We start from the raw sequence: 14,124 nt of genomic DNA, 5'->3' as shown, positions 1-14,124 counted from the left end.
GAAGGGCAGAGAGAGAGGAGACAGAGAATCCCAAGCAGGCTCCTTGTTGCCAGCACAGAGCCCGATTTGGGGCTCGAACTCATGAACTGTGAGATTATGACCAGAATTGAAACCAAAGTTGGATTCTCAACCCACTGAGCTACCCAGGCCCCCGGGGTTGTTGTTGTTGTTGTTTTTTATTGCTGTTGTTGCCTTTTTAATGTGTTGACAATTGCACCTTGATGCAAAAGCAGTGGCAGTAGTAGCCATTGTATTTTTTTTGTCTTTTAAGCAGGCTCCCTGCCGAGCACAGAGTGCAACAGAGGGCTTGAATTCAACACCCTGAGATCAAGACCTGAGCTGAGACCAAGAGTCAGATGCTTAACTGACTGAACCACCCAGGCATCCCTAGTAACTGTTGAATTCTTCAGCACCATGCCCTTGCAGTAAAAACAACCACAGTCTCACTTGAAAATGTCCTGATGAAGCTATAAAAATTAATTTTATTAAATCTAGGCCCTTGAGTGCACATCTTTTTAATATTCTGTGTCATAAAATGGGAAGTACACACAGAGCACTTGTGCTGCATTCCAAAATATGATCTTTGTTTTGGGCAAAGCATTTGTGTGATTGCTTGAGATGTGAGCTGCTCCAGCTGCTTTTTTCATAGAACACCGTATTTGCTTATAGAACAAGCAGTAGGCAGACTGTGATTATTAGGTATTTCGCAGAAATGTTCTTGAAAACGAATGGAGTGGGCTTAACCTATCCAGGAGACCAACTGACAGTATTTATTACCAATGCTAAAACTTGGCCTTTCAAGAGATAGAATTTTTGGAACACCTGTGTCCAGAAATTCGTCACTGCAAATTTAATGGTTTCCCAAATCTTTATCACCTTTTCCGATGAGATTGGTGGTGTCGACCAAGAGATTTATCTGATAAGGGATACGAAATGTGTCAACATTGGGAAGGTCTAGATTTTCTGAAGGACAAGTGGTGTTACAAATCATGCATAGGGAGGGGCGCCTGGGTGGCTCAGTCGTTGAGCAGCCGACTTCGGCTCAAGTCATGATTTCGCAGTCTGTGAGTTTGAACCCCGCGTCGGGCTGTGTGGCTGGCAGCTCGGAGCCTGGAGCCTGCTTCGGATTCTGTGACTCCCTCTCTCTGTCCCTCCCCCGCTCACGCTCTGTCTCTCTCAAAAATAATAAACATTTAAAAAAATTAAAAAAAACAAATTATGCATAGGGAAAGCATCCATTTGAAATGCAAGATTAGACCAATGGATTTTAATATAACAAAGTATGAAAAGTTCATCGTTGTGAATGAAGAAACTGTGGCGTGTGAAATTTGGGTGTAGTATTTAAGAAGAACAGCCACAGTCATCTAAAAAGGCTGTTAAAATACTCCTCCTCTTTTCTTTTTTCTTTCCTTCTTTTTTTTTCTTTTTTTGGTAGCCATGAGAGGATTTTTTGTTTCTTTTAACGTTTATTTTGAGAGAGAGACACAGAGTGCAAGCGGGGGAGGGGCAGAGAGAGAGGGAGACACAGGATCCGAAGCAGACTCCAGGCTCTGAGCTGTCAGCACAGAGCCCGACGCGGGGCTCGAACTCACAGACTGGGAGATCATGACCTGAGCCGAAGTTGGACACTCAACGTACTGGGCCACCAGGCGCCCCTGCTCCTCTTTTCAACTACATTTCTGTCTGAGGCTGAATTATCTTCATATGCTTGAATTGTGACAACGTATCACAGCAGATCTGAGAATTCAACTGTCTTCTAGTAAGCCAGACATTAAGAGATTTGCCAAGATGTAAAGCAGTGCCACTCTTCCCATTATTTTTTGAATATGTGCTCACTTTTCATTAAAATATATATTTTAAAGTTTATTTTTGACAGAGAGAGAGAGCATGCGCGAGCGAGTGGGGGAGGGGCAGAGAGAGAGGGAGAGAGAGAGAATCCCAAGCAGGCTCCACCCTGTCAGCGCAGAGTCCGATCTCACGAACTGTGAGATCATGACCTGAGCTGAAATCAAGAGTTGGATGCTCAACCGACAGGGCCACCCAGGCGCCCTTAAAATATATTACTTATATTAACATATAATAGGTTTAAAATTTATTTAAAATTACTTTTAATCAATTAATAATATTTCAAAATTTTTTCAGTGTGAATTTCTTAGAAGGTCAATATTGATAGATAAAATAATAAAATTTCTTTGTGAGTTCTCAGTCATTTTTCACAATGAAAAGGGGTTTCAAGGCAAAAAATTTGAGGACTGCTGTGGAGTAAGGCACATGTGACAGGAGGGGACAGGAGGCAAACACTTCCAGCAGAATGCCCGAGACGTTTTCCATTCATGGGAGACTGTGGTGAGATCAATCGTACATTCCATCTTTCCTTTCTCAGTCATTTTTGTGGTTAAAGCAGCCTAGGCTGAATGTTACTGCGGGTTAAAAGCTGGAGCCCAAAAAAAGAAGGAAGAAAGAAGACTGTCTTTCTCTCAATTTTTTTTTTTTTTTGCTTCTGTCCAGCAAATCTGCTCCCACCTGCAGCAAATGCTTAACGTCCATTAAATTTTTTTTTAATGTTTATTTAATTTTGAGAGAGAGATACACAGAGAGAGAGATAGCATGAGCAGGGGAGGGGCAAAGAGAGAGGGAGACACAGAATCTGAAGCAGGCTCCAGGCTCTGAGCTGTGAGTGTGGAACCGAACCGTGAGATCATGACCTGAGCCGAAGTCAGACGCTCAACCAACTGAACCACCCAGGCACCCCAATGGACACCCATTTTAGACCTGTTCTGGCTTGGGGTGAATTTTTAATGGCACCATGCCTGCTGAGCTACAGTAGGGTTGCCAAACTTTTCGGGCCACCTGGTGATCCTCTTGTGATGGTGGGAGGAACCTGCTATCTCATCATCCTGCTGCAATTCTCCCCCCACTGTTTCTTTGTGGGCTAGCTCCCAGCATCAAAAAGCTCCCTGTGTAAAGCCAGTCCAGAGGGGTGCCTGGCTGGCTCAGTCAGGAGAGCATGTAAGTCTTGATCTCAGTGCTATGAGTTCAAGCCCCATGTTGGGTATAACAGTTACTTACAAAACAAAACAAAGCAAAACAAAACAGTCCAGGAATTTGAAGTAGGATCATACTGTGTAAAAATAGAATTGTTCCTCACCACCTCAGCCAACTGGGTTTGAAATCTGAAGAGCAACTCTCGGTCCCTCGGTATTTTCCCAGTGTTACCGATGTGACCATGTTGTCATTGATGTTCACCATGAAACACAATAGATAGCATCTTTGTCTTCAGCCAGGGGTGTGGCTGGCAGTCCAGCCAATTGTGTTGAGTTGGCCATAATAGCCACCTTTAGTGTAACCAATAGTTAGCCCATAAACAGGTGACTGTGAAGAGTCTGTCAAATAAAAGAAGAGAACAAAAAAGAGAACTGATGGTTCATTTTATGTGACAACTTGGCTAGTCCATGGTATCCAGATATCTGGTCAAATACTAGTCTAAACGTCACTGTGAAGACACTTTCCAGATGATACTAACATTTAAATCAGTAGACTTTGAGCAAAGCCAATTTCCTTTCTTTGTGTGGGTGGGCCTCATCTAATCAGTTGAAGGCCTTAAGAGACAAAAGACCAAGATTGCCAGAAGAAGAGAGAATTCTGCTAGCAGACTGCTTTTGGAATCAAGCTGCAACATTGCTTTTTCTCTGGGTCTCCAGTCTACCAGCCCACCCTGCAGACTTTGGATTTGCCAGCTTCCACAGTTATGTGAGCCAATTCCTTAAGTAAATTTCTCTATCTATATACAGATCCTATTGGTTCTGCTTCTCTGGAGAACCTTGACTAATACAGTAATATAGCACACTTTTGAAAAATCGAGTAAGAGATGGGAGTTCGGGGAGGGGCTTAGAAGAATGCGATTTATTGTGCTCAATCGCAGGGGGTGCAGATGTCTTATGAGCTCTTTTGCCCTTTACTTGGCTGGGGCCATAATGAATCTGTATTCTTCTTGCTGCCCGGGGACTTCTTTAGTCACCACACCTCCATTTTCTTCCTTTTTCCCTAGTTCCATTTAATTTAATTTAAATTCAATTACATGCACCTCCCTAATAAGTTTATAGAAGTGTTGATAAGATTTCATAAAGAGCCACCATTGGGGAACACATGACGTAACTTACAAAAACTTTTTGTTGTTGTTTTTGGAAGAAGAACTGGGTGAAGGAAGTGGGCGTTCTAAGAGGAAAGATATGAAGTCTCGTGGATCTTGTGTTGCAACCTCTGTACTATTTCCTGTTAGAAAGCTTTTCATTCTTGAGATCTGCCATCCTTAGGTCTAGAATGTTCTCGTATTCCATGGGGGGGTTTTGAGAATCACATTCCTGAGAGAAATGCGCTTTCCTGATAGTTCCAGGAGCTCTCAGAACAATCCATATGGCTGGAATCTTGAGCACGGTCCGCGATAGTCCCCGGGAGAAATGAAGACCAGAGGAGGACCAGCAGCCAGAGGCAGACACGCTCTCCAGGAGACAAGTGAGCGGGGCTGGAGCTATGTTAGACCAGCCAAGGGTAGCCTCTGCATTAGAGCCTCAGTGACCATCCCAGGAAGAATGAAATGTAAAATCTATCCATTAATTGCAGTCAAAACACATTTCTGGAGTTGGATTTCAGCCACGCCCCCATGACTGTCCATGAGATTCCTAGTGGGGCTGTCCATGTGCTGTGTTAGGTAGGGTTCACAGCAGACTACAACCGTCCTCGGAACTGTTGCTTCCTACCTCCCTGATTGCAACTTCCTAACTTGGAATGTGAGCCGTCTGCCCTAACGCATGGCTTGCAGTCAGGGGTCTCAGTTGCACGTGGCTCACAAAAGCAGATGTGCATAATAAATACCTTTATTTTTCAGTAACTGTAAGTATTGTTTGAGTCCCCATCCACATAAATGGGAGAAATTTAACTGCTGCCGATTAAGGATTCCCATCTTTTACTCTGAGGCTCATGCCTAAGCTTGACAGCCCAAGGCCCCATCTCATCGCAGTGGCATTCCCCCTCAGGCATGCTCTGAAACATCTGTCTTTCGTCTGGTCGTTGGTTGTCCTTCTATGCAACCCTCTATGGAGACACTCGGATTCCTATCCACATGGCCTCGCAGGTGTGGGGCTTTCCCTGATACTTGTGTGCCACTCTGGTCTCTTAGGAGTTATTCTCCTTCCTTCCAAGACATGCTTTCTTTTGCAGAGTGTTTTTGTCTCCTTGTAGCTCTAGCCAGGAAACAGGCCCATTTGATTGGGGATCCCAGAAACCATCCGCAGAATCTCTGGGAACAAGTGAGGAGTTGGGTTTGTAACTTTCCCTCTGAACACTTACCCTCCCCTCAGAGGTTGGGAATGACTGGCTCAAACTCACAAAGAGCATCCTCTCAAGTCCCTTGTCTCTACCATGCATCTTTTGACATCCTTCCTATGAGCGCAGAGTGGGGAGGGAATTGCTGAGGGAAAAAGTCGTGTTGCAAAAATATTATATCGCATCACGGTTGAGAGTGGAACCGTGGGAACACAGAGAGTAGGTTGTCTCTAAAGAAAAGTTAGCCCAAGAAAACAAGGAAAAAGGGAAAGAACTGAGAGATGGATTGGAACACTAGTTTATCAGAAAACCGGTGACCATTCCTAGCTTTGGACCCTCCCCCTTAGGTTTGCTTGATGGGAATTTTCACGAGTGAGGTGTGTTGCTATTTTGCTACTTTATATATAATGATCAAAATATGCCAGATTTCTAACACATAAATGGATTTTTAAACTCAATAAATTTTCTAATACATGAATGAATGATAAAAAAAAAAAGCCATGGACATAACTGGATATATGAAAGCAGCACAGGGTTAGATGAGCAGAAGGAGCTTCACAAACGTTACTATTTGGAAGATTAAAAGTTAATTTCAGGAATTCACAAAAGGAAAACATAAAAATAAATAAATAAAAAATCAATAAAAATTAATGTGCTATTTTCTTTTGCTCAAGTGGTCGTCAACAATTCTGAGGACAAATATGTATAAATTAGAGAACTTATTTCATTAACAGGTCTCAGCCAGGCACTTAACTACTGAATGTTGACTCAGGGGGAAAAAAAAAAAAGCCAACAAACAAGGCTGCAGAGCTGTGTTCAGGATACTGGACTTTAACTCTCTGACTGTAGATAATACTACTACAGCGAGCTGACCTGCAAGATGGATCTTTGAGATCAGAGGCTATAAATTATGACGTTTGCCTTTTAAGAAGTAAATGCTACTCTGACTTTCTTAGTTTGCACATTTCAACTGGAAGCCACAACATGGATTCATGGTATCTGCCTTGGTTTCTGTTCTTTGCCATTCTCTTCCTGGTTCCTGGCTTGGTAAGGAAACTGTGTTTGGAAAACAGTGAGAAAAATTGGGGGCCTATTGCCTGTTTGTTCATGTTTTTGCTGTTTAGGAATTTCAAGATGTTGATGAAATGAGCGGGGCGAGCTGGGGCAGGCAGGGTCACGGGGTGAGGAGCAGCCCCGTCAGAGACAGAGTCAGGGACATGGACATAAAGTTATATATTTCTTTCAGTTTCATTATTGTGTAACAAGTTTTCTCCTGATAAGGTGGAAAATGTGCAATTTGAAAAGCATTCCATTTTTTACTGCCGAGTGAAATGCATATTACTGTTGCGGTGCCGTAAGACATGAATGGTGGATGTCACAGCAAAGCCATCGCTTACAGTTTTGTAGCATGGGGTTTCTCGTCTGCCTCTTTGTCAGGTTAGACCAATCTTTCTACAGTGACAGGTAGTTTGTACCGTAGACCAACCCAAAGTTTTAAACCTAGGGGGTTACAGCAATAGCACTGCTAGGAATTTACCCAAGGGATACAGGAGTACTGACGCATAGGGGCACTTGTACCCCAATGTTTATAGCAGCACTCTCAACAATAGCCAAATTATGGAAAGAGCCTAAATGTCCATCGACTGATGAACGGATAAAGAAATTGTGGTTTATATACACAATGGAGTACTACAGGGCAATGAGAAAGAACGAAATATGGCCCTTTGTAGCAACGTGGATGGAACTGGAGAGTGTGATGCTAAGTGAAATAGGCCATAGAGAGAAAGACAGATACCATATGTTTTCACTCTTATGTGGATCCTGAGAAACGTAACAGAAACCCATGGGGGAGGGGAAGGAAAAAAAAAAAAAGAGGTTAGAGTGGGAGAGAGCCAAAGCATAAGAGACTGTTAAAAACTGAGAACAAACTGAGGGTTGATGGGGGGTGGGAGGGAGGGTAGGGTGGGTGATGGGTATTGAGGAGGGCACCTTTTGGGATGAGCACTGGGTGTTGTATGGAAACCAATTTGACAGTAAATTTCATATATTAAAAAAATAAAAAAATTAAAAAATTAAAAAAAAAAACAAAAAAACAAAAAAACCTAGGGGGTTAAAAACCAAAATGCCTAGGGGGAATTTTAGTTGTGATTTTAAAATAAGTTATTATATTGAGCTGATATTCTATGAACAGGACTTACAACATTGAGAACAAGAGATGCCATTTAAGACACATTATAACTGTAGTTATGAACAAATACTTGATAATTAAAAAAAATTTTTTTAATGTTTATTTATTTTTAAGAGAGAGAGCATGAGCAGGGAAGGGGCAGAGGGAGAGGGAGACACAGAATCTGAAGCAGAGCTGTTAGCACAGAGCCCGATGCAGGGCTTGAACTCACAAACCATGAGATCATGACCTGAGCTGAAGTCAGACCCTTAACTGACTGAGCCACCCAGGCACCTCTTGATGACTTTTATCATTAGGGACATTAGCATTCCTCTGTGAGTGTGCCTACGTGTGGCTAATGTGTGAGACAAACAGGCACTTCTTCATATCAAGAGGAGTAACTATCCAACCAGTTCATTCCTACTGCTTGCCAAACGGTCCATATGATTCTGGTATTTAGATATGTAAGCTGTATTAACCTATTTTACAGATAGTCTGAGTTTCTGGAAGGTGAACTGACTTGCTGTGAATTGGTGGAACCAGGCATAAAACCCAGACCTGCTGCCTGTCAGTCCCATGAGCTTTCTCACTAGACTCTAGACTTCCCTAAGAAATTTCTCAGGTTTAAGGGGTGCCTGGGTGGCTCAGTCGGTTAAGCATCTGACTTCAGCTCAGGTCATGATCTCACAGTTCGTGGGTTCGAGTCTTGTGTCAGCCTCTGTGCTGACAGCTCAAAGCCTGGAGCCTGCTTCAGATTCTGTGTCTCCCTCTTTCTCTCTGCTCCTCCCCTGCTTGTGCTCTCTTTCTCTCTCAAAAATCAATAAACATTTAAAAAAATTAAAAAAAGAAATTTCTCAGGTTTACTTCATTTTTTCCATTGGGCATATAGTCTAGGTTTTTCATTTGGTCACTTGTAGAGAACCTATTTTCAGAAGTGGTTTTTTTTTTAATGTTTATTTTTGAGAGAGAGAGAGAGAGAGAGAGAGAGCAAGAGCGGGGGAGGGACAGAGAGAGAAGGAGACACAGAATCCAAAGCAGGCTCCAGGCTCTGAGCTGTCAGCCCAGAGCCCAATGCGGGGCTCGAACCCACAAACTGTGAGATCATGACCTGAGCCAAAATCAGACGCTTAACCGACTGAGCCACCCAGGCGCTCCTTAGTGTGTGTATGTTTTTTTTAACGTTTATTATATTTTTGAGAGAGAGAGTGCACACACCTGAGCAGGGAAGGGACAGAGTGACAGAGAGAGTCCCAAGCAGGCTCCACGCTGTCAGTGCAGTGCCTCATGTGGAGCTTGAACTCACAAACCATACGATCATGACCTGAGCTGAAATCAAGAGTTGCACACTTAACTGACTAAGCCATCCAGACGCCCCTTAAGGTTTTTTTTTAATTGCAAAGTATATCCATTGATTTTTTTTTTCTTAACATTTCTCAAGCAGCGTCTTGAGAAAAACGTGAAAGTAAACCATGATTAATGAGGTCTTCAATAAAATTTCTTTATAAGGGGTTGTTATAAATTACAATAATATTTCAACAATGAGGATAAATTATTAGGTTTTTCAAACATTGCTCCATGAATCCTTCAGAGAATCATGTTTAAAGTGAATATTTAGGGGCGCCTGGGTGGCGCAGTCGGTTAAGCGTCCGACTTCAGCCAGGTCACGATCTCGCGGTCCGTGAGTTCGAGCCCCGCGTCAGGCTCTGGGCTGATGGCTCGGAGCCTGGAGCCTGTTTCCAATTCTGTGTCTCCCTCTCTCTCTGCCCCTCCCCCGTTCATGCTCTGTCTCTCTCTGTCCCAAAAATAAATTAAAAAAACGTTGAAAAAAAAATTAAAAAAAAAAAAAAATAAAGTGAATATTTATCTGAGGGCTGGAGTCTTACATGCTGCCTTCTTTTCAATCTGTGAAGTTAGTTCCTTGTTTCTTTCACCTTCAAATCTATACAACAGCCAATTTTATTTTTTACATGAGATAAGAAGACCCTTTCATCCAAAAATTATTTTAGACTCCAAATTAGCTGTCTTAGATATAAGCCAGAAATTATTAATATATTAATATTAAAGAACTCCCCTCCCTCTACAAATTACTAGATATAAATTGGAACCAAGAAGATCTTTTATGTCATGGGTGTCATAATAATGCCTTTTTTTTTTTTTTTTTTATGTGTTTGTTTCTCAGCCAACTCCAGAAAACTTTGGTGAGTCTATTTTGAGTTTTGTTCTAAGTTATAGTAACAGAAAGTCGTGTGGATGATAGAACAACAGGACAGAATAACTTAGGACACATTTAATGCTAGGCACAATGCATAATTACGTATGCATAATTATATAATTGCATTGAACTTTAGTCAAACACTGGCTTCTTTTGATTTATTGAGAACTGTTTTATTGTTCCTGTTCCAGGGTTCCACATACCCAGCAGAAAAACAGATGGTGATATAGGAAAATCCAAACACAATGACTCACATGAGACATCCCATAAATGCTTGCTATTACTACTTTTGCTATTTTGCATCAAATCAGGTGGACCCGATGTCCATCCTATTCTGTCGTACCCTTAGAGATTTGGCCCTATTATTTACTCCTTTGCAACTTACAAGAGTAATTCAAATTTAAATTAGGACTTTTGCTTGAGAGTTCCAAGATATGTTACTAGCAAAGGGATATATACAAATGGGTAGATTGGGCTGGTTTGACCAGATTTAAACATTTGCTTCTCATTTAATCTAGTCATCTAGTCTAGTCTTTCAAATTCAGTTTAATATTATACAGAGTGACCAATTTCTTATTCCTGAAGTCATTTGACATTCAAGGGACATGGATAGGACAAAAGCATATATGCAAAAGCCCCATAGCCCCAAGCCTGGCTCATGACAGGTTCTCAATCAGTCAATCAATCAATCAATCAATGTATGTTGAATCAGAACCTAGTAGTCATTTACCTGATACAAAGAACTTTCCTTACTTTTAATTTGGTAATTGATAAAGATTGTCTTCTTTCAAAACATAATGCTCAATGTGTTTTTCTCTTTCCTTTAGTTAAAGATGTCGATGGTGGAATTGATCAAGATATATTTGATATCAATGAAGGTTTGTAGATTTTCTTTTTTACATATTTTAGTAAGTAGAGGGTTTGAATCCAATTTGCTAACGTGAATTTTTATCTTCCCTCTTAGATTTGGGGCTGGATCTATTTGAGGGAGACATCAGACTTGATGGGGTGAGTGGAAACAAAGCAAGGAAGAATCTTCTATTAATTACTGCAAATTAGGGGCGCCTGGGTGGCGCAGTCGGTTAAACGTCCGACTTCAGCCAGGTCACGATCTCGCGGTCCGTGAGTTCGAGCCCCGCGTCAGGCTCTGGGCTGATGGCTCGGAGCCTGGAGCCTGTTTCCAATTCTGTGTCTCCCTCTCTCTCTCTGCCCCTCCCCCGTTCATGCTCTGTCTCTCTCTGTCCCAAAAATAAAAATAAAAAAACGTTGAAAAAAAAAATTAATTACTGCAAATTAAAGTACAGAGTATATGAGAATGATTGGACAACATGGGCTTTGTTAAGCCCAACTGTCTCTAGAGATACAGTATCATAGAGACAGATGTACTCAATAAATACATTATACCCTGAGGGACTTGCATAATAATGCCTTCATTATCCATTACTCAGATTTCTGTGTGGTTAAAGCCATCGTCACTCACTATGTATGCCTTGATCTTATTGGTCTGATGAATTTTCATTATTGGGACAATATGATGCTTTCATTTTTATTTTCATTTGTTTAATTTTATGTATTTATTTTGAGAGAGAGCACAAGGGAACAGAGGAGGGGCAGAGGGAGAGGAAGAGAGAGAATCCCAAGCAGGTTCCACGCTGTCAGCACAGAGCCCCGCACAGGGCTCAAACTCATGAACTGTGAAATCATGACTTGAGCCAAAACCAAGAGGCAGGTGCTTAACCAACTGAGCCACCCAGGTGCCCTGATGTTTTCATTTTTAAATAAAACCTCCCTGATTAATCTTGTTGAGGCCAACTTAAACTGAATTTTTAAACATATCAATGAATCAGACTTTTTACTGTAAAAGATAGATTTTGTGACTTCTATCCTGACAGCTAAAGATAGTGTTGCCAAGTAAAGATCTTGCCAAATCTATGTGTGAAGAGTATATGACACATGGATGAGCATAGATTACTTACAGGTAGTTCCGCTGGGAACTTCAACTCAAGAAGCAGAGCTGCAGTGTCTCAGGTTTAGTCTTGGGCTTGTTCTATCTGTACACTTTCCCTTTGGATCTCACCTTGTCCAAGGGCTTTAAACGTCATGTCTCTGCTGATGACTCCAAAGGTGTGACTCTTATCCATTCCTTCTCCTGCACTCCAGACTTGTCTATCCAGGTGCCAACTGGTCAGTTCCATTTCCTCATTTATGAGGTGCCTCACATGTAAGGCATTCTCAACTGGACACCAGTTTCACGCAAACTGCTCCTCCTTGACCTTCGCTCTTGGCAAAGTCATCACCCTACTCCTCTGAATAAGTAAAAAATCCAGGAGTAACCTTTGCTTCTGCTCTTTCTCTCACCCCTCCATCAGATCCATCAGTAAGTTCTGTCATTTCCAATGCAACACATGCCCCAAATAACCCACTTTAATTTGTCTCTCTATTTCAAATATTGCTCCCCTATAATTTTTTTCTCCCTGTCCCTGTCCCCACCCCCCTCCCAGCAAAGTAGTCTTTTATTTATTTATTTTTTAAGTTTGTTTATCTTGAGAGAGAGAGCGAGAACACAAGTGGGAAGGGGCAAAGAGGGAGAGAGAGAGAGAGAGAGAGAGAGAGAGAGAGAGGATCCCAAGCAGGCTTCGCACTGTCAATGCAGAGCACAATGTGGGGTTTGATCTCACAAACCATGAGATCATGACCTGAGCCGAAACCGAGAGTCATATGCTTAACCGACTGAACCACCCACGAGCCCCACAAAGTGGTCTTTTAAACCAGCAATGATATCATTTCACTTCCGGGCTTGAAACTCTTCAACAGCTTCCTACTGCATGTAGAATAATAGCCAAACTTACCCGCAGCCTTCAAGAACTTGCATAATTTAACTCCTGCCCACTGTCCTCCCATCTCCTCTCCTTCTGTCTTACTGCGTCTCTTTTCTGTCTTAACTCTTTAGGCTACTGGCCTCAAAACAGACTCAGAACATACCGAGTGTATTCGCCCCTCAGAACTAGCAGCCTTCTTCCACTACCTTTAAATTTATCCTACTTAAACCTACTTATTTTCTTACATTTTAAATTTCATTTATTTCTAGATTAACTATTCATTGTTCCCTAGGTTTTTGCCTGATTCATTTAATTAACCCTTCACATTTATTTTTGACAGGCACAAGATAGAAATTCCATCATCGGAGAAAAATACAGATGGCCTCATACCATCCCATATGTTCTAGAAGATAGCTTGGGTTAGTATATACCTTGGAGAATCCATAACTGATGTATATTCCTGACAGAATATAATCACAGTATTTTCACAAGTAGGCTCTTACGGGCTCTCAGGATCTGTTTATTTGCTGCTTTATGTGGCTATGGACAAATATTTACTTATAAAAATAAGAAAAATGAACAATGAAAAGAACCACAGTGATTTTGTCTGAAATATTTGCTGAATTTTGACCAAGAAAGGGATTAACGCAACCAACATTTATGGAGAGCCTACTTTGTGTTGGCTGCTGGGGACACAAAGATCAGGAAGGTAGTCTTTATTTGAAAGCAGCGGTTTCCTCTATGGTCAGGTTTTACGTATGAGTTGAAAACAAAAACAACCAGGGGCTCCTGGGTGGCTCGGCCAGCTGAGTGTCCGATTGCAGCTCAGGTCACAATCTTACAGCTTGTAGGTTACAGCCTCTCATCGGGCTTGCTGCTGTTGGTGCAGAGCCCGCTTCGGATCCTCTGCCCCTTCACCCACAACACTCCCTCGCTGGCTCTCTCTCAAAAATGAACAAACATTATATTAAAAAAACCCAAAATAAGCAGACATAAAACAACCAAACAAAACTTTAGGGACTGGCATTGGTTTGCCAAAATTTTATTTTGCCAAGCGAGGAACTTACCCAACAATAAGAACCCACTATCTTTATCATCATCTTTTCATAACATAAATAATATTTTAACACTAAAAAAGTCAGAAGAACCCAATCCAAAACAAAAGACAGTATAGAAGAAATTTAATTGCAAAGGAAAACTCTAAATGTGGTCCTCATTTTATTTATGGTTTCAGTTGCCAGAATCATTTTAGGAACTGTTGTTTGGGAAACTCTTCTTTTCTTTTCTTTTTTTTTTAAGTTTATTTATTTATTTGGGGAGGGAGGGAGAGAGAGAGAAAGAGAGAGAGAGGGAGAGCGAGCGCACAAGCAGGGAGGGGCAGAGAGAGAGAATCCCAAGCAGGCTCTGAGCTGTCGGCTCAGAGCCCAATGTGGGGCTCAGTCTCACAACCGTGAGATCATGACCTAAGCCAAAATCAAGAGTCAGATGCTTAGCCAACTGAGCCACTGAGGTGCCCCTGGAAAGTTTTCTTAAAGTTCATACATTTCAGTGGAGATTCAGATCGGCCAAAAGTTAATTATAATAGAACGGGATACATATTTTGC

General features: G+C 41.7%; 1 protein-coding gene and 1 long non-coding RNA gene across 3 annotated transcripts in view; both read left to right on the top strand.

The window, feature by feature from the left end:
• Positions 1-3,446: 3,446 nt before the first annotated feature.
• Positions 3,447-4,888, top strand: LOC131490221 (uncharacterized). The gene is made up of 2 exons (XR_009250992.1): positions 3,447-3,750; positions 4,394-4,888. It is a non-coding gene; the product is annotated as an uncharacterized LOC131490221 (long non-coding RNA).
• Positions 4,889-6,162: 1,274 nt separating this feature from the next.
• Positions 6,163-14,124, top strand: part of MEP1B (meprin A subunit beta) — a 28,606-nt gene continuing 20,644 nt past the window's right edge. The window contains exons 1-5 of one of the 2 annotated variants that reach the window (XM_058692412.1): positions 6,163-6,369; positions 9,669-9,687; positions 10,529-10,579; positions 10,666-10,709; positions 12,861-12,939. In XM_058692412.1, coding sequence (XP_058548395.1) covers positions 6,307-6,369; positions 9,669-9,687; positions 10,529-10,579; positions 10,666-10,709; positions 12,861-12,939 — 256 coding nt within the window. In that variant the 5' untranslated portion in view covers positions 6,163-6,306. The remainder of the gene's footprint in view (positions 6,370-9,668; positions 9,688-10,528; positions 10,580-10,665; positions 10,710-12,860; positions 12,940-14,124) is intronic. The other variant, XM_058692411.1, reaches the window with a different exon arrangement.

The sequence above is a fragment of the Neofelis nebulosa genome, chromosome 11, assembly GCF_028018385.1.
Source record: "Neofelis nebulosa isolate mNeoNeb1 chromosome 11, mNeoNeb1.pri, whole genome shotgun sequence".
NCBI classification, from domain to species: domain Eukaryota; kingdom Metazoa; phylum Chordata; class Mammalia; order Carnivora; family Felidae; genus Neofelis; species Neofelis nebulosa.
The sequence above is the reverse complement of the archived record's forward strand: the minus strand, read 5'-3'. Positions and strand labels throughout refer to the sequence as shown.